Below are 18,905 nucleotides of genomic sequence, written 5' to 3'. Positions count from 1 at the left end.
CGTTCCTCCCCGTTCCCTGTCCTCTTGCTCGATCTCCCGCCTGTACCATTACGGATGAAGGGCATGGGTTTCTCTATGCGGGCATCCTCCCCTATTTTGGAAGTAGACCAGGGTTTGTTTCTGTTCGCCTTCTTCTCTCCTTTTTTTCTCTCTATCTTCTCGTCTGTTCCTCCTTGTAGGGCGCCTAGAAGCCCGCTGACCATCTACGCCGGCCATGAGTAGTTCCCCCGAAAATGGATGTTTATGTTATTTTTGTATCCCACGTTGCGCCTCAGCCTCAATAGTTTCCTTAGTGGCATTAGCGGCCTCGTTTCGCACGTCGTTAGTGTTCACTAGGTCCGGGAGAGTGTACCAGTTGTGTCTTAAAGTCTGCGTCTCTCGTGTCTGCTCCCCTCGCCAAGCATCTCTCAAGTTCCAACCATCTTGTCTGTTTTTGAATCTTCTTTGGGCCTCTCCGGTTTGATCACCACGCCAATCAGACGCATCAGACACCGGCTCGGTGGTGGTGAAACCAGGGAGGAGGCCGAGTGCTCCAATCATCGAGCCCATGGAGCGGTCCGCGGGTGGAGACGGCGAGTCACTGTGATTGTGACCAGTTCCGACAGTAGCGCCGTTCAGTCGGGGCTGGAGAGAGGAGGGCGAGCCCTTTGGCGCTGGTGGCGGGAACTCTGTTTTTGGAAGAGCGTGGTGATGGAGGGTGTGAATAGTTGGTGGAAGAGGAGAGTATAGGAGATATTCGGGTCCTGTGTCGATACCTACTAGTTTGGTGTGTATAGCATAGCACTGTACGGAGTAGACGGGGTTAGTTAGCTGGTTTAGTGTGGAGTCAAGACCCCCGCCAGAGCCAAGGTTCAGTGGAAGATAAACAATGCAATATCCAGAGATTCTCTCAGGGGAGCAGGAGACTAGATGTCTCTCTATGGTCATTACAGAAGTACCGAACCAGGATACCCATCAGGATGGCCCGGATCTAGAAGCATCCTGGTCCAGGTCAGTCAACTGGATAGATCCAAGACGATCATGGACATTCGACGGAGTATGAGACCATCGGCCCATGGTCTTCCACATGAATACTGTACGGAGTAGAACTATCCTAATCTGGATTTTCTCTCTTCTACTCAGTATACCAATCGAAATTGCAGTAAGACTAGTTCACCAGCCTCTCGATCATAACGAGACAGACTCTCCCCGAATCAAGTTCCCTCTTCTCGATACCTTTCTATATCCCGCATTCTATATTAACCAGACTCCCCTCCATCATTTCCCAATCATTTGTCCAGCAATCATTTTCAATTATTTTCCACCCTTTCCTATTACTTTTCATATACTTTTCCCTTTTCCTCCTCGTCTTGCCCCACCACACGCCCGACCCAGCGGCCCATGACTGAGTCCCGCTGATTCCTCTCTTCTCCCCCCACCCAACACCTCCCATCTTCCAACCTTACACCTCACCTGAGTACCTGAGACACAAAAACAGAGAACAGCGACCGCACAAAAGATAAACCCTGGTACGTGGCTGTGGTGCTCCTCCGTCGCGCTAATATCATGACCCTACTGTGAAATCATTTTCCATTACTGCGATTGTTTTGCTGGCGATCACCCGCCAAACCCCCGCCTCGGCACGGCTTCATCGTCCTCACACTTCCATCTTCCAAACAGCTCACTAACCAAGACACCACCCTTTCTCAGCCTCCCGAGACCTGCTCACCCCTTTAGCGGTGCTCTTTCCCTCTGATACACTCCTTCAGAGCTCGGTCGCTCGCTCTCCTCGCCACTGATATCCTCGTCCTTCCTTCCTCCCTCCCCCTGATCGCACCGTCGCCCAGAGCTCGTCGACCCCTCCTTCCCCCTCTCCTCGCGGCCCCCGGATTGTACAAAGTCTCATAGACAAGATCAGCTCTGAACAGGACTTGCATTTATACCCAGTGCGCAAACAAATGTAAGCTCGCCTTTACTCTAGTCCTGCGTCTTGCGGCTTTTTTGCTGTGGATGCGCTGTTTGCCCTCCAAACTTTGGATACTCGTGGTCACTGTGCTTGTGAATCTTGGATTTTCTGTTTCGTCCCAACTCTGTCCGATTGTGTCGCACCTCTCCTTCCCAAACCTGGGCCTGGCAGGTTGCCCGGGGACCTAGCTTTTCTGTCATTCCCTTGAGCTTGTTTGAACCACTTCCCCGCATCATGGAATGCTTCCCATTCTCCCGTGCCCTGTCCTGGGCTTTTGGCTTGACCATGAGAGCTGACCAGGAACCTCAGACCCGCAGAACCGTCATTATGGTTCAACAGAACCCCTCCCAGGGAGGCTCGCGCAAGATTTCCTTCAATGTGTCCGACCAATATGAGATTCAGGATGTGATCGGTGAGGGCGCATACGGTGTTGTCTGGTAAGCACTCTCTTGCCCGTTGATTCCTAATTTATATGACATCAAAACTCATGATCTCCCAGCTCTGCCATCCACAAGCCTTCCGGCCAGAAGGTCGCCATCAAAAAGATTACCCCCTTCGACCACTCCATGTTCTGCCTGCGGACACTGCGTGAGATGAAGCTGCTGCGCTATTTCAACCACGAGAACATTATCTCCATTTTGGATATCCAACGGCCCCGGAACTACGAGGGCTTCAATGAAGTGTACTTGATTCAGGTAGGGCAAGGACTAATCAATCGCGTAACTTGATATGATCAATCTAACTGGTCGGCAGGAGCTGATGGAAACTGACATGCATCGTGTTATCCGCACGCAAGATCTGTCAGATGATCACTGCCAATACTTTATCTACCAGACACTGCGCGCTCTCAAGGCCATGCACTCTGCCAACGTCCTGCACCGTGATCTGAAACCCTCCAATCTCCTGCTCAACGCCAACTGTGATCTGAAAGTATGCGATTTCGGTCTGGCCCGCTCGGCCGCCTCTACCGACGACAACTCTGGCTTCATGACCGAATATGTGGCCACTCGCTGGTACCGGGCCCCGGAGATCATGTTGACATTCAAGGAATACACCAAGGCCATTGATGTGTGGAGTGTGGGCTGCATATTAGCGGAGATGCTGAGTGGCAAGCCGCTGTTCCCTGGCAAGGATTGTACGTGACAGTATCCAATTGCCCGGAAGTTTTGGTCCTTGCATACCAATCCACTAACACTCATATCCAGACCACCACCAGCTCACCCTCATCCTGGATGTCCTTGGTACGCCAACAATGGAAGACTACTATGGTATCAAGTCCCGACGAGCCCGCGAGTACATCCGCTCTCTCCCCTTTAAGAAGAAGATCCCCTTCCGCGCCCTCTTCCCCAAGAGCAACGACCTGGCCTTGGACCTGCTCGAGAAGCTGCTGGCCTTTAACCCGGCCAAGCGCATCTCCGTTGAGGATGCCCTGCGCCACCCGTACCTCGAACCATACCATGATCCCGAAGATGAGCCGACGGCGCCGCCCATTCCAGAGGGCTTCTTTGATTTCGACAAGAACAAGGATTCGCTGAGCAAGGAGCAATTGAAGTGTGAGTTTGCGTGGACCTGTCTTCTGACAACTCCCTCTATTTATGAGATGGGCGTGACTAGGAGAGCTTATGCACTAACTTATATTCTTAGTGTTGATCTACGAGGAGATTATGCGGTAAGCACCGCCGCGCGAGGGACCATAGCAATGTTTCTTGTCATTCTGTTTGAGCATGCAATCAAATCGAACAATTGTCAGCCTGGACGCGACTTCTCCGTGGTTTAGATAACAAGGGCAAATCTGGATAGCAATTCTATGAGGTGATCTATCCATGTTTAAAATCCCAACGTTGAAACTCGAAACTCGATAGTACTGTAGAAACATGCTCAAGACCTCTTATAGCGTACATATCCGCACCTAGTATATACAATTCTAACAAATGTACAGAGAATCAAAAAAATCTGCACTCTATATACATCCATCTACTCCCCAGACCCATCCACAAACCTCCTAATCCCCTCCGCAATCCCCTCAGGACTCGGCCTCTCCGCACAAACATCCGCCTCAAACCCAAACCTCTCCCTCAAGAAATCCCTCGTCGTCGGCCCAATAGTCGCAACAAACACATCCCTCCGCCTCCCCTCACCATCACCATCACCATCCCGGTCCACAGAAGCAGACGCAGACTTAAAAGGTCCCAGCCCAAGAACCCTAAGCATCCCCTCACACCCCGACGGCGAAAAAACAACCACCCAAATCGGCCCCCCACCTGCACCCTGCCTCTCCCTGCGCAGTACATCCCGAAAATCAACCTCAAACGAGCCCATTTCCCCGGTCTCATAAACGACAATCTCATCTACATCTATGCGCTCCGCCGCCGGTCTCCCGGTATCCATGAGCGTCTTGGGGATGATATCGCGGCGCTGTTCGCCGACGAGGAAGAGCAGGGATGGCTTGGGCTTGTGCGAACCAAGATCCGCGTCCGCGTCGGAAGGGCGGTCTTGCTGTAGCCGTAGCTGTAGCTGTAGCTGTAGCTGTAGCGCGTTGTAGTGGTCTAGTATGAGGTGGGCGAGATTATGTCCGTTGCCGGCGTCTGCGCCGTGGATGGTTGCCGTGGGGAGGTATGTGTCGCGGAGGGGTGCTAGGGCGCGGGCTGTGGCGGGGCCGACGGTGTAGAGGGGGAGGGGGGTTGATTGTGAGGGGTGGAATGGGACTGGGAATTTTTTAGAGGGATTGGTATGGTATATGGTATATGTAGAGGTGTGGATTGGTGATTGTAGAGCTGGGGTTGGGATTGGAGTTTAGTTCTATGGAGGGGGAAGACGTACGGCCTTTTTGTTCGATCATCTCTGCGAAGGCTTCTACCGCACGCTGGCTGGTGAATATCATGCCCCCATATTTCTTCTTACACACACTGGCCTCCTTGGATCCATTGTCAGGTGTGGTGGTGGTGGTGTCGGTGTTAAAAGCGCCGGATGCGAAGAGTTCGCGCACGCTAGCTAGGTTCTCGGTGTGGAAGCGGTGTTCGAGGACCGGGATGAAGGAGGGTGTGTAGCCGTTTGTGGAGAAGTAATCTTCGTAGCCGTCGTGAGGAGAGGATTTCGTTTTTAGGAGGAGGATTGGGGTTTGAGGGGGCATTATGGTGGGTGTTGTAGTTGAGATGGAGAGCGGGAGATTGGAGATGGGGAGATGATGTTATTCGGCCGAGTGCGGGGCGGAGCTTGTCTGGAACTGCATCGAGTGGGAGCTTATGCAGGAACATTACTGAGTACTGAATTACGCACTTAGATACGCGAACAAGTACGCTATGTACCATTGAAGAAGCAGGCTAGAAATTGTTGATAAGAAATATAGCATTGACAAACGAGATTGATTTTGATCGAATCCAGACAACACAAGGAAATAAGATTCGCGTCTAGGAAGCAGCTTATGTACACATTAAAACACACAACTACTGGTCGTCCAGCACATGCAGGTACTTCTTCTCCTCGCGGCGCTCACGCTCGGTCGCCGGGGGAAGATCATAGTACGAGGCACTACGGTAGCCCTGCAAGTAGTGGAAGGTCAGGTCCGCCAGGTCGGCAATCTCGTTCATGCCCAGATCCTGGAAGGTCTTGGCCGTGGGGTCGATCTCTTGATCGATGAACTCGCGCTCGATCTCGTCGGCGGACATGGTGTGCCACCACAGGTACTTGTTGAGGTAGTAGGCAAAGGGCTTGATGATAGCCTTGGGGACGTTAATGTGGGTGCGCTTCTTGATGATTTCACGGTCCACCAGCTCGGCAATCTCCGCGGTGGAGTAGTTCTTGGGACCGTAGAGCTCGAAGGTCTGGCCAACGGTGCTATCATCGTGCAGCATCTTCTCGAGGGCAGCACCGACGTCAATGGCCTAGAAAGTGCGGGTTAGTCAATGTTGGTCGAGGCGATTGTGTCACGAGACTTACGTGGACTGGCCAGTAGCGCTCCTGCATGTGGTTGGCAGTGAACAGGTTGGACATGCCAGCGAGCTTGTGAAGGAGATTGTCCTCGAAACCGAACATCGGGGCAGGGCGGACAATGGTGGTCTCGGGGTAGATTTTGCGGACGACCTCCTCACCCCATGCCTATATTCGCATTAGTACCTTCCTGTACGTCACAGCAAGACCCGCAATATCAACCGACCTTGGTGGCAAAGAACTCAGAGGGAGAGTCCCGGCGGGCATTGTAGGAGGAAACGTGGATGAAGCGGTCCACGTCGTACTTGGCGACAGCCTCGGCGATGCGCTCAGCACCGTCAACGTGTACATCGGCGTAGGAGAAGTTCCTGATTTACAGTCAATTGACTATTCAAGATCCCGAATCATTGATATATGCACTCACTTGGTAGGGTATTGGCGACCAGTGAGGTTGTAGACAACATCGGAGTGACGGACACTCTCCTCGATAGACTGGGTGTTGCGGAGGTCGTATTCCTATGTTCGAGTCAGACAACCTGCGTCTTCGGTTCGATTTCTTGCTTCAATGAGTTCCATACAATGAAAGTAACACGGCCCAGATCACCAGTGACCTTCAGGTGACGCTTGGCCATTTCCTCACGGTAGGGGACCACCACATTGCATCCCTGGGTAGCTGCGGGAAGTCAGTCCTCCCGCTCCTCACACCCATATCCTAGACAGGATCCTCAACCTACCGAGCTTGTTGACAATGTAACGACCCAGGAAACCGGTGGCACCAAAGACAGTCGCGGTGTGGCCTAGATATGAGTGGTGAGTATATATCGCACGGACGGGTGGGATCGAGTCGTCAAGGGATGAGCGGTACCTCCGAGGGACGAGCTATCAGGCGCAAAGAAGTTAGCAACCAGAGAGACCCAGAATCAGCGCAATTGAATGCTTACCGGCCACCCTGGACCTTCAGAACGGGCCTTCCGGTGCGAGTAATAGCGACATCCTGGAGGTTGCGGCGCTGGAACTGAACCTGAACCCGCGGGGCAGGGGTGAAGGCCCGCGACCCCAGGGCAGGATTGATAGACCGGCACTTCTGCATGGCCTCTGCGTGCGAATCGCGAGACCTGTTGGAGGGGAGTGGTTGCCGATTGGCGTGGTGAGGAGCAGGTGGATGGACCTTTCGCAGTGTCCGCCTGCAATTCGGGAACACGGGACTCTGGCGCTAGTCCGGTTTCGGAAGGCCGTGATAGTGCTCTGCTGCCCTCGTAGTGACGGCTTCTTTTATTTATGTTGTTGACCGGAATAAGAAATAAGAAGCTTGATTCTTGGCTTTGATTGCTTTCATGAAATCGTACTTCTGGTGCTGTGGTCGCAACAGCCACTGGACCTCAATCGGCCACAAAAGGTCTGACAATATGGCGAATGTGATTGGCCAGTTCACCCCATCTTTCAGAGCATCTTCATCTGAGTCTATATTGCTATGATTCCGCTATAATCATGCACATCAATATTCGTATGAAACGGCTAGTCTCGTTATGTTGGTACAAGCTTTCTTCCAATTGATGATCATTTTGTTCCTTGTGATATTCAACACCTATCTAAGTCCCAATGTTAGGTGTACGGGGTAAGCAGATATATAACGAGCGCCCACGGGCACACATCCTAATTTATAGGCCGTATCAAACCAGAGGACGGGCTAAAGCTGATAGAAGATCTCTAGATGTTGCGAAAAATAACAGGTTTTCACCTCGTGTTTCCTCCCAATTGCATGGAAACGGATGCGCACAGCGAGGTGCTACTTAATAGGATCGATTGCTTATATCCCAATACATCCTGGCGCTTACGCGAGAAAACCGGTCAATGCCTAAGCAGTTGACCTTCCGAATTGCAGTTCATATCACACCGCGACTTCTCATCTGCTACGATCAAGATATTCTCGGTGAGGCGACATCCATCACAATGTCGATTAAGGTAGCGATTATTGGCGCAGGGTAAGCCACTCCTCTCTCACTCCTCAATATCCACGATAATGGTCTACTACCTATAACTAGTCCTGCTGGTCTAGTTACCCTCAAGACCCTGCTAGAGGCCTCGACACCGGAACAGCGGATTGAGGCTTGCCTATTTGGAGCGTAAGTCTAGCTATTCATAAGGAAGATGAATAGTCTACTATTACTCCGTACTAACAGCATCTAGCGAAGCGGATATTGGCGGGACATTCAACTACCGATCCCATCAGAATGCAGAACTGGTCAGCAGCAAGCAGTTGACCACATTCTCGGACCATCGCTTGCCACTGGATAGGCCTGATCATATCTCACTTCCTGAATATGTGGACTATCTGCGATCTTATGTTGCCAAGTTCAACCTGGACACCCATATCAAGCTCAACAGCCCCGTCATTCGTGTAGACCGACTGCCAGAGAGCTCCCAGTGGATACTTCGTGTCAACTACCTAGACGGGACAGACTCTGAGGATAAGCAAGAAAAGTTCTATGACTGTTCGCACATTGCCATATGCACGGGACTACACGTTGCGCCCAATATTCCCACTATCCCGGGAATTGAGAACGTCAATGGTGATGTGTTTCATTCATCACTTTACAAGGATCGCTCACAGGTAGCAGGCCGCAATGTCCTGATCTTAGGATGTGGGGAAACAGCAATGGGTAAGTTGTACCATCTGCCCAGCTGTCCTCCATACTAATGTTTGAGCCTGGAAGATATCGCCTATGAATCCATCAAAGCCGATGCCCAGTCAGTCACGATGTGCTTCCGAACTGGATTCCTTTCCTTTCCCAAGGCAGTCAGTGGCTTCCAGATTTTTGGCAAGACCTTCGGTGGCGGCCTTCCCATCGACGGTCTCATCGCCAACCTCTTCGAGACCGTATATGTACATCGCGCCATAGCCCGCAGCAGACTACGCTAGTTCGTCTCCGATTTCGCCATCAGGCAAGTACAGAGGCTTCTTAGAGGAACGAAAGCTGGTATGAACCAGCACGTCGGTGGTCTTCCGTAAGAGCGACTGGGTCGAGCATTCGTGTTCGTCAACAAGAGTAGCAAGGCAATGCCAGACCTCAACCGGCCCTATCAAAAGCACAATCCGCTTTTGGCTTGTCTTGGGATTCGATACATTGATCCGCCAGAAGATGCCAATTCCAACCGAGTCGTCGATACTTGTACATGAGTATATGGATGACTCTGGCCGAGTCCATTTCCAAGCTAACCCCGAAAGGAAGGATTGGCAGCGCTTGAAGAACGAGGTCATCAAGCCGGACTGTGTGGTATACTGTAGAGGGTCAGTCTTCTTTCAATATATCTATCATTTCCCCCTGCTGGAGCTAACACCGTAAGAGGTACAATCAACACTTCCCCTACCTTGACAGCACATATCCCACAGCATCCGACGCCCGAATTCGAAACGTCATCCACCCATCCCACCCGGATATCGCCTTCGTCGGGTTCGTCCGCCCAGGCGTCGGTGCCATCCCCCCAATCGCCGAGCAACAATCCATGTGGTGGACAGCTCTTATCACCGGGAAAATGGTCATTCCAAAATATCCTCCACACTACCATCTCTTAGCTGCCAAAGGGTCACGCATCCAATACGGCGTCGACCACAGCGCATACATGGGCACACTAGCTCGAGACTTTGGCGGTGCACCGGGACTGATGGAGTTGTACCGTGAGCATGGGCTGCGGATGCTGCTGATTTACTGCTTCGGCGCCTCATTCGTCACATTTTTTCGGTTACTCGGTCCCTTCAAATCGCCCGTTGCGCCGGAGATTGCGCGGACGGAGTTGGCGGAGTTGATTCTTCGACGGGGTATTGCTGGAAATCTCTTCTTTGGACTGGTACCTATGGTGTTCTATGGATCTATTAATGCGGTGGCATTTTGTATTGCATTAAATTGGGTTGATTCCCGCGGAGAAGGAGGTAGTGTGTGAATAGCAAAGATGTCTGGACAGAGAGAATTTGAGCCTGATACACGCATGGTAAATAGTGACAAACGGTATTTGATCTGGGGTTGGAATCTCTCTTCCAAAAGGAACTTGCGGGTGTTGGTCGTGGGCAGGCGAAAGGGTTCGTATACACACCACAAATGATCGTGTTATGCACACACACCGCGCACCCCCAACCATCCCCAAAACACGATCTAGACGTCCTAAAAAGCTCTAAAAAAAGAGAAAACAATAAATTCTAGTTCTCACAATAATAATCAAGAAAAAAAAATCCAAAAAAGATACGACGGCTGTGTCGTAGCAGGTTATTCCAAAGATTGAGTAGAGGAGTATTGTGGGCAAACCACGGCCATCTCTGGTAAAAGGCAAGAAATGGGTTCTGCGCTAGCCTGTCCCACTCCTCGGAGAAGTTCTCACAATTTAACTCATAACCCCTCCCTGGAAAACTGGCCGACCCGCGTTCGAACCCCGACACCCGCACTGCCTTTTCTTTCTTTGCTTTCCCCGCCGGGTCGGAGCTGACCCCGCATGATCATGACTTCGACTTCGAATTAATTCCCTTGATCTTCGTATTCTGGCAACAAACTACACTGTTCCATTCAATTACACCGAACCCCTCCTCTACAAAAATCCAAATCGACTGACAGTATGGCCTCTGCCACGTGCCTTTTCTGCAAGATTATCAAGGGTGGGTAGCTAGCTCCTTTGACGCGTAGTCGAGTTCACCAAGCTCCTGCCTACCAGCTTGACGCGGATGCAATGGGCCGCTAACACCCCGCATCCTAGGTGATATCCCTTCCTTCAAGATCTTCGAGAGCGACAAGGTCTTTGCGTTCCTCGATATCCAGCCTCTCAGCCGTGGCCATGCGGTACGCTATCCCCTCGCCCGCTTGTCTCCTTCCCCGCACCGATCATGGTCGCCTTGATGCGATTTGAATCTGCGCCCTGGGAGTGACTCTGCCGGCGAATATACCATAATTCGAATCCTGTTTGCGATTGGGATCGTTTTGTGTGTTCGAATGGATGCTAACTCGTCGTTGAATAGCTCGTCATCCCCAAATTCCACGGCGCCAAGCTGACCGACATCCCCGACGAGGACCTCCTTGAGATTCTGGTAAGTAGAGAGCAGCCGGACTGCGATGCACAGCAAAGCAGAAGGAATAAGAGAGTGTGAAAAAAGACAGTCAACCCTGCAGACTGGGTGTTGGCAGAGAACTAGGGGCCACCAACCCCCAAGGTCCTTGTCCAGACGCAAGAATTAACAGAGATCGAGGAACCAATGGGATCAACAGCAACAGCATGCTGGTAACTCTTCGCAGGATGCTCAGCTAACCAGCTTGTCTTTCGTATAGCCCGTCGCAAAGAAGATCGCTCTCGCCAGCGGCGCCACCGATTTCAACGTCCTCCAGAACAACGGACGTATTGCGCACCAGGTCGTTGACCACGTGAGTACACCCATATTCAACTTCATCTTCAAATTAAGCAACTTACTAAACAATGTATTGCAGGTCCACTTCCACATGGTATGTTCATCTCATCCGGATGGCCCTCTTTTCAGTCTTCAAGAAACCCTTTACTCACTACTGTTTTATAGATTCCCAAGCCTAATGAGCAGGAGGGTCTGGGTATTAGCTGGCCTGCTAAGGAGTCGGAGATGGATAAGCTGAAGGCTCTGTATGAGGAGATCAAGTCTAAGATGTAAATGGGGGTTGCTGCCCAAAAATTTCCAGAAACACGAAGAGTCATGTGGGTTGTTTGCCTCAAGCAATGGCCGATGTCCTAGCAATAGAGGATTGTCTGAATGCCATTGAATGCTTCTTCGGTTGGTACGTTGGGAATGTTAAATTGCGACGTATATAATGCTCAATTGGAATTGGGACACCTGACACAAAACCCGAACCTCTTTCAAAATCACCGAATAGACAGACGCACTCTATATAGACTAACCGGCTATCCAGGAAAGACGCCAATGCCGTCGGTATATACCATACTATACAACCACGCAGCATGCACGATTCTAGCCGCCAACATTCAAACCATCACAAAGTCCAACATGGCACGAAAACAGCCACCGGGTTTCTCCAACAAGATCATGCAGACTGAGCACTCTCCGTTGCCTCCGGTGTCTCCGCAGGCGCATCACCGCTAACCTTCTTTTCATCCTGGGCGGCCTTCTTCTCGGCCTCGGGGTAGAACTCAATCTTGCCACCGCCCTTGACAATGTTGAGTCGGTCATACAGCGAGCGGGCACGAATGTACGGATCCAGAACCCAATACTGCTCGCGCAGCTTTTCGATCAAGCCATTCCGCTTATCCTTGGCAGCGTTTACAGCATCAGTCTCCTTCTTGTAGCTGGCGCGAATCCACTCAATGGTGACATCTTGGATCTCCTTCGCCAGGACCTGGCGCTCCGCAATCAACTTGTCGCGAGTCTCCGTGTCCTCCATCTGAGCGTTCTCGCCCTCCTTGATCTCGGCGTATGCGTATTCCCAGTTCTCGTCACCCTCGAGCTCCTTCATGATTTGGCCTGGGGCGATGAACTCTTCGAGGTCTTCGCGGTTTTTGGTGAAGTGAATCTTGGCGGCGACGACGGGGTCGAGCCAACCCTTGATGACACTCCAGATACCTGACTGAATTAGATTGGAGTCGAATGGGGGTTGGGATGGAGAGAGACAGACTTGAGAAGATCCAGGGCGCCTTGTGAATGAGAACGGATCCGAGAGATTCGGGGTAGTTCGCTTCGAAGCACTTGATCATGAACTTGACAGGCGTGTAATCCTGAGAACACACGTTAGTATGTGGCGTATGAATAAAAAAGCCAGTAGATGAAGCTTACCATGTTGGCCAATGCAAAGTTGGTCATATCGAAAATAATAGTCTATGATAATTAGAACTAGGCCTTTAGTCAGGCTTGCGTAGGTGGTAACTTACTGCAGTCTCAACCGGAGGCGCCAGAAGCAGCCGGGCAGTCTCAATAGTATAGACTGTAAACCGTTCCAGCGTGTCCACCTCCTGGTCCGAGGCCCGGTGCAGGCGCACTCGCACAACGCAGATTGGTCGGCCAAACTTGTCGACGCCGTGCAGGAAACTCTTGCCCATGCGCATCTGTTTCAAGAACTCCTCGCCCTTCTGCTTCTTAGCGGGATCGGCACTCGACGCCTGTTTCAGGGCCTGGGCCTCGCCGTTGGCCATGATATCGTCATCGACGTGCACATCCTGCAGACGCCAGCGCATCGTCGAAATCAACATGATCAGCGCTTTCTTGACGTCCCACTTGCGTGCACGGAGGAAGCGCAGCAACAGTGCATCCGGATTATCCTGCTTCACCATGTTCCAAAAGGCCGTGCGGATTTCCTCCGGCTGCAACTCAACGAGCGCCTGCTGGAATTCCTTGGACTGACCGTGCTTGTCGTCACCGTCGGTGATGTTGATCGAGGCTAGACTCGAAGTGATCCCGCTCGCGGATGAGACGCTCTTTTTGTCCTCCTCATCGTCGCCGCTCTTGCCCCAGAGTGACCATCCCCGGCGTTTGCCGGAAGACTTCTTATCCTGAGCCGCTTCGGCGTTGCCTTTACCATTGGCGTGCTCGGCCTCGAGGACGTCGAGGGGAACACCGAAGACTCTGAGGGTCAACACCCAAAACTCCTGCAGCTTGACTTCTTGTTCCGGGGTCAGGGTCCCGACGGTACCCGGGGCGGGTTCGATAGGCATGGTGGTCAGGGTATCGATGACTTGGAGGAAGGAGTGTGATTGCGACGCAGGGGTTGGGGAAGGGAGCGACAGCGGCGAGTTATCCGTCGATGTAAAGTATTTATCGTGGAGCCAGGCGCCTCCGCCAACGGCCAGCAGGGTGAATGTGATAGTCCAGAAAGAAGATGCTTCCCTCGGTTGATCCTGAGAATGCGGCCGTGTGGAGTAAGGTCGCACGAGTGAAAATGGTCGGGGTTGACGAGCGTATTGGGAGGCGATCTGAGCGCCTCTTTCCGGGGAAGCAGCAGCGGAGTTGATACGACAAGAAACAGGACGGGGACTGGCCGAGGGAGAGATGCGGCGCAGAATTGAGCAGGCCCGCATGTGGCGGGGGCAAAAAGAACAGGACGGCCGGAATATAATTATTCAGAGCGCGAGATAGGGCGTATATATAAAAGATATAACTCAGGCCAGGGACAAGGAATATGGAGGAGGAGAAGATTGCCGAGTCCTTCAGGGCCTGAAGTTCAGGCGAGATCACGAGTGGATTCGCTCAAAAGCAAGGCCCATGACGATCGGGGTGGCAATGCGGGGAAAGACTCAATTCTTTCGCGTGGATTGATGGTGGTATTATAGTCGTTCTTTATGATATTATCTATTTGCAGTAGAACTCGGTTCTATATAGACCAGGCTGATACGTGGTGGGCACTTCTGGCCATCACCATAAGTAATATGGTGGTCTCTTCGTGTGGTCGCATGTCCAGTTGAAGTCAAAGCCAGTCACGGGCAACAACCCGCGGGAGATCAACGCCGCGACGTTTATCCTCAACTTGGTCCATTCCTATTCTCCTCCTCGGATGCACCTCAAAATCACGCCCAGTTCCTCCTAGTCCTATTTACAGTCCCTCCTAATTGTCGGCCCTCGAGCCCCAATTTCCAACAGCTGCACGCCCAAAAAGTAGAGGCGCTCACGATCGCCCACTCCAGAAAACCCACTTGACCTCTTCCGCCTTGCCCCTCTCTCCCCAAAACAAACAACACCATCACAACGCCCAAAAGCTATGGACGCCCCTGCACCACGATCCTCCTCGCGACCAAGGCTCTCCTCTCGCCCCACAACCCCTTTGCGACCGAGTTCACGCTCCTCGCTCCGGGAAGCGCATGGCTACGGTCACAGCATCAGCCATGCTGGATACAACCAGCCCGCCATCAATGCGTTGGAACCACAGTTTGCAGAATTGGCCGACTCTATGGCCGATCTGGAGGCCAATTTCATGCACCTGCAGCTCATGCACGAGAGTTTGACGCGCTTTAGCGAGAGCTTTGCTAGTTTCCTGTACGGCATGAACATGAACGCGTTTTGTGTGGATTTCCCAGAGGTAGGCCCACAGAGCCATTGGAGACGTGTTCCATGAGGAAATTGTATTGGGAGGTCAATACTCACTACTGTCAGGCCCCGATTACCGACTCTTTCAAGAGAGCCAAGCAGGCTGAGGCTCAGAAAGGTATGCAAACGCATCCGCATCCCCATGCAATGGGGATTGATCTTGTCAATGGAAGCCCACGTACTAACAAACCCTGCAAAGAGGCAGAAAATGAGCCACTCCGACCGGAAGATGGCGAAATGACATTCTTGTGAGTATTGGATACCTCGTCACACCTTGGGAAAGCGTCGTCGCGATGGCTATGCTCCCGTCCAACCCAGGGTTCACCAATTGACCCTCGCCTAGGACTACGGACACATCTTTTGTCGACCACCCTCCCAGCACCGTCTCCTCCAGACCAACCTCGAAGTATTCTGCTCCTAGCCGGGGTACCACTCGGGGTACTACCCGAGGCGGTACAACGAGAGGCACGACGAGAGGCTCTACACGAGGCTCAACGACAAGCCGGTATGCTACGAGAGGTGCCGACAGGGGGCGACCAAGTGCGCTGCCTCGGGGTCGTGGTGTGCGGTGAAGCGTTCGAACGGCTGTCCGGGATTGTCATTCGCATGCTATATTTGGCCTATAACGATGGGAGGGCAGGGCATTGTGAAGTGGACATCTTGAATATTCGAGAAGCGCCCTGCCAGACTGTGCTCTGGCAACCCCTCTCAATGTGGGGAAACATCAGACCAGGTTTGGATGGCGTTTGTTGGCCTTTGATACCCTTGGTTCTCGTTGGATGAAAAGATGGAATAGATAGATGAACATGGCCTGTAATTATTATGACTTGAAACGAAGCAAGAGTCATGACAGACATGACTATGTTAGAGAATAGAAAGAAAGATCAAACCAGAGATATTCCCGGAGCTATATACCATGTACTCTCTAATCCTAAATCGCACTTTGTTAGCTCGGAGTGGTCTTCCCATGATGATCAAGTCCCGTGGCGGCGGAACTCGAGATGGCGGCACCTCCGATCGTTGATCCGGCGGTAAATCGGGCGCTGGCGAAAAAAAGGTCCCGATGGCAAACCACACCCACTCTGCCCCCCCCCCGATCAGGTCCTCGATCTCACGGGGATTATTTACCTTTCTTTGCATAATCCGAGTGATTCTTACATCTCCGAGTCCTTTGCTTTGCTGCTTTGATCGTTTAACATCCATCCATTGCAATCTGGCGGGGCAGGTTGCGGCTTTGCTGGCAACGTGAGCTGCCGAGGCAACCCTTCGGTGAAAGAAGAGCCCTATAGCGCCTCTTGTCCATCTCCCCTTCCCCACACGGCACCGTTGACTCTCCTGGTCTTGAATATGTAAGTCGACCTTGAATATTGTGTATAGCCTGCTACAAGGGAATACTGATCATTTCTTCCGCAGTGCAATGCTCGCCCTACTCAGGTGAAGTCCTTGAGGCTCAACTGGATATCTTTGTGCATCCGACGGCCAAAAAGAGCCTTGTATCTTGCACCCGGGATCTCTGGTCCCTCTCTCATCCTTCCTTTCGTCATTTTTTCTATCGTTGCCTTGAGGGCTGGGTCCCTTTACTGGGCAACCTCCTCTCTTTGTCTTTGCACTCCACCTCCTTGACATCTCCCCAACCCTCATCCCTTTCCCATTCCCTTTCCTATTCTCGTTACTTTCCTCTACATCATCTTGCTTGTCATCCATAATGGCGAGCCTTGAATCTGTCAACATCCTTTCTGAAGCGGCGTTTGGCTGCGGTATGTCCAGACTTCATTGACCCCCGCCTTGACCACGACATGTCTGACCCCTCACCAGAACATCTTGCCACGATCCTGCAAGATCAATCCACTGCGGGCCAGTTTAAGAATGGGTACCGCAAACAATTCGAGTCCCTGGCACCGTACACGAAGCCTGAGACGGCTGCAGTGCCGACTAGTGGCCTGCGGACCGTGGCTTCTTTGAAACCAAAGTACCACTGTTTGACCTGCTCGGAAGCCTGTCTGAACTCGGAACGCAAGGCCCACACGAAGAAGACTGGCCATGCTTTCTGTAGGTTCTGGTCTACTCTGACATACTGTTGCTGGAGGCTAATCCACTCCACCTAGATATGGAATCACGCAACCGCTTCATCTTCTGTGAGACGTGTGTGGATTTTATCTACGATCATGGCCTTGAAAGGCTCTGTGGCCCTTCTGGCAAGTTTGAATATCAAGGTGCGTCTCAGCTCACCTTTTGCCCCCTTGAGACCCTCATTGACTGAGCAGCTGACTAACTGATAGATGGCAAAGACCGATGGATTGAGGACTCTGCTTCGGAAGTCTATGTCAAGAACAACGCTTACAAGAACCCTTGCTCCCGTCGTGGCGCCCGCGGTGTCTGGAACATGGGACAGACCTGTTATCAGGCTGTCATTCTCCAAGCTCTGCTGCATGATCCGACTCTTAACGCGTATTTCCTGGCCGGAGGTCATGACATCCACACTTGCAAGAGACCCTTTTGCATGGCTTGTGCTGCCACTGAGATATTTATGGAATTCAACAGTGGTGAGAAAACCGATGCAGTGTCGGCGGCTACCCTCCTCTATCATGGCTGGGATGCGTCAAGAGTAAGCCAGAAGCCCATGAACCTGATGATATAGCAAAAAGAATATTCAGCTAATCCCAAACTACAGGAAATGGCAGGCTATCGCCAGCAAGACGCTCACGAATACTTCCAGTTCCTAGTCAATTCTCTTCACGCCGCCACCCCCGGCCACTCCGAAAGCTACGACACCAAATGTGAATGCTTCTTCCATCGTACTTTCTACGGGGAACTTCGTAGCAGCGTGATGTGCCACAAGTGCGGCAAAACCACCCACACTTATGACCCCATGGCGGACCTAAGTCTCGACGTGCAGCTGCAGAACAAGAAGCGCAAGCTGGGCCGATCAAGTGGGACCGGTACCTCGAACCTGATTAGCTGCTTGGAGAGCTTTACTGCGGTCGAAGACCTGCAGCACCACACTGAGGCGGCATATCATTGCGAGAAATGCGGCAACACGCCGCAGAGAGCCTCGAAGCGGCTGCAGATCAACAAGCTGCCTAGTATCCTGTGCATGCAGTTGAAGGTGCGTATCTCGAGATTCTATGGACACCAGACAAAACTAACATGCTTCTCCTCTTTAGCGCTATGAGCACAACCAGGCCTCCTCCGAGAAGATGCATGGTCATATTGACTTCCCGATTACCCTGAACATGCTCCCCTACACCGTGAAGAAGGACAAGGAGCGCGTGGACACGTCGAAGTACATTTACGATCTGTCCACTGTCGTGGTCCACCAGGGCTCCATGGATTCGGGACACTACTACTCATACACTCGCCTCGGAGGCGACCAGGTACGTACCCCACTATCGATGACAACTAATAATCAACCATAGAGCTATGCTAATCACTCCTGATCCAGTGGGTGCTCATGGATGATAACAAAGTGACTGTCGCCAGCATCGCGGATGTCCTCAAGCAGAACGCTTACCTGCTGTTCTATGGCATTCGCTCGATTGATCCCGAGAAATGATATTTCGTAGCAATGAACCATGTGCTTGAGGGGAAAATGGATTCGGTTTGGCTATTGGCTTGGGGTTCAGGGTGTTTTGCATCTGGTTTTTTTTGTTTGATGTACATAGCGAGAAAGGGTATGAGACCAATGGATTCCTCGTTAACTAATGTACTATGTCCTTGGTATCAACAAGATGATTGAGTATTGAGTTTTGTACGAGACGTTCGGATTAAGTGTGGCGGGTCCCGTGGCTCTAGCGGCTGCGATCAGTACGATCAATGCAGACGTAGAGCACATGGAAGCTACATAGACCCGCATCATCAAAATCTACGGCCAGTCTACTTGAGTTTTGAATGTTGTAATAATCCTGTCCAGATGCAGAACCAGAAGAACACCCAAGGCCCAAGAAAAGCAAGGCAAATGTCAAGTCACAGTAGTTCAGCTTTTTTAAGGCATTCACCACCACC

The 18,905-nt window shown here is 51.9% G+C and overlaps 9 protein-coding genes across 9 annotated transcripts; 5 read left to right on the top strand and 4 right to left on the bottom strand.

Annotated features, from left to right (window-relative positions):
* Window positions 1–246: 246 nt before the first annotated feature.
* On the bottom strand, window positions 247–980 carry N7458_005632 (uncharacterized protein; the record flags this gene model as incomplete). The annotated part of the gene is made up of 2 exons (XM_056909014.1): window positions 247–783; window positions 939–980. The coding sequence occupies 2 exons, from the start codon at window positions 978–980 to the stop codon at window positions 247–249; spliced, it is 579 nt and encodes a 192-aa protein (XP_056767632.1).
* A 1,199-nt stretch (window positions 981–2,179) lies between these two features.
* On the top strand, window positions 2,180–3,618 carry N7458_005631 (mitogen-activated protein kinase; the record flags this gene model as incomplete). Its single annotated transcript, XM_056909013.1, has 5 exons — window positions 2,180–2,382; window positions 2,445–2,640; window positions 2,699–3,080; window positions 3,151–3,498; window positions 3,590–3,618. 5 exons carry the CDS (start codon window positions 2,180–2,182, stop codon window positions 3,616–3,618), a joined length of 1,158 nt encoding a protein of 385 aa, XP_056767631.1.
* Window positions 3,619–3,919: 301 nt separating this feature from the next.
* Window positions 3,920–5,075, bottom strand: N7458_005630 (uroporphyrinogen-III synthase HEM4; the record flags this gene model as incomplete). Its single annotated transcript, XM_056909012.1, has 2 exons — window positions 3,920–4,650; window positions 4,766–5,075. 2 exons carry the CDS (start codon window positions 5,073–5,075, stop codon window positions 3,920–3,922), a joined length of 1,041 nt encoding a protein of 346 aa, XP_056767630.1.
* A 313-nt stretch (window positions 5,076–5,388) lies between these two features.
* On the bottom strand, window positions 5,389–6,962 carry N7458_005629 (complex I NDUFA9 subunit family protein; the record flags this gene model as incomplete). The annotated part of the gene is made up of 8 exons (XM_056909011.1): window positions 5,389–5,826; window positions 5,882–6,040; window positions 6,099–6,240; window positions 6,297–6,388; window positions 6,451–6,545; window positions 6,607–6,669; window positions 6,738–6,751; window positions 6,814–6,962. 8 exons carry the CDS (start codon window positions 6,960–6,962, stop codon window positions 5,389–5,391), a joined length of 1,152 nt encoding a protein of 383 aa, XP_056767629.1.
* A 761-nt stretch (window positions 6,963–7,723) lies between these two features.
* Window positions 7,724–9,811, top strand: N7458_005628 (flavin-containing monooxygenase; the record flags this gene model as incomplete). Its single annotated transcript, XM_056909010.1, has 6 exons — window positions 7,724–7,854; window positions 7,915–7,995; window positions 8,060–8,532; window positions 8,587–8,791; window positions 8,862–9,161; window positions 9,220–9,811. The coding sequence occupies 6 exons, from the start codon at window positions 7,724–7,726 to the stop codon at window positions 9,809–9,811; spliced, it is 1,782 nt and encodes a 593-aa protein (XP_056767628.1).
* Window positions 9,812–10,474: 663 nt separating this feature from the next.
* Window positions 10,475–11,528, top strand: N7458_005627 (HIT family protein; the record flags this gene model as incomplete). Its single annotated transcript, XM_056909009.1, has 6 exons — window positions 10,475–10,514; window positions 10,613–10,695; window positions 10,872–10,940; window positions 11,179–11,271; window positions 11,335–11,349; window positions 11,421–11,528. The coding sequence occupies 6 exons, from the start codon at window positions 10,475–10,477 to the stop codon at window positions 11,526–11,528; spliced, it is 408 nt and encodes a 135-aa protein (XP_056767627.1).
* Window positions 11,529–11,916: 388 nt separating this feature from the next.
* N7458_005626 (CRAL-TRIO domain-containing protein) lies at window positions 11,917–13,900 on the bottom strand (the record flags this gene model as incomplete). Its single annotated transcript, XM_056909008.1, has 4 exons — window positions 11,917–12,452; window positions 12,505–12,604; window positions 12,663–12,704; window positions 12,758–13,900. The coding sequence occupies 4 exons, from the start codon at window positions 13,898–13,900 to the stop codon at window positions 11,917–11,919; spliced, it is 1,821 nt and encodes a 606-aa protein (XP_056767626.1).
* A 677-nt stretch (window positions 13,901–14,577) lies between these two features.
* N7458_005625 (DASH complex subunit DAM1) lies at window positions 14,578–15,475 on the top strand (the record flags this gene model as incomplete). The annotated part of the gene is made up of 3 exons (XM_056909007.1): window positions 14,578–14,895; window positions 14,970–15,151; window positions 15,247–15,475. The coding sequence occupies 3 exons, from the start codon at window positions 14,578–14,580 to the stop codon at window positions 15,473–15,475; spliced, it is 729 nt and encodes a 242-aa protein (XP_056767625.1).
* Window positions 15,476–16,608: 1,133 nt separating this feature from the next.
* Window positions 16,609–18,456, top strand: N7458_005624 (uncharacterized protein; the record flags this gene model as incomplete). Its single annotated transcript, XM_056909006.1, has 7 exons — window positions 16,609–16,660; window positions 16,719–16,952; window positions 17,009–17,116; window positions 17,183–17,508; window positions 17,575–18,009; window positions 18,068–18,277; window positions 18,346–18,456. The coding sequence occupies 7 exons, from the start codon at window positions 16,609–16,611 to the stop codon at window positions 18,454–18,456; spliced, it is 1,476 nt and encodes a 491-aa protein (XP_056767624.1).
* Window positions 18,457–18,905: the final 449 nt, after the last annotated feature.

Source organism: Penicillium daleae, assembly GCF_028827525.1.
Source record: "Penicillium daleae strain IBT 16125 chromosome Unknown utg000005l_segment0_segment0, whole genome shotgun sequence".
NCBI classification, from domain to species: Eukaryota; Fungi; Ascomycota; class Eurotiomycetes; order Eurotiales; family Aspergillaceae; genus Penicillium; species Penicillium daleae.
The sequence above is the reverse complement of the archived record's forward strand: the minus strand, read 5'-3'. Positions and strand labels throughout refer to the sequence as shown.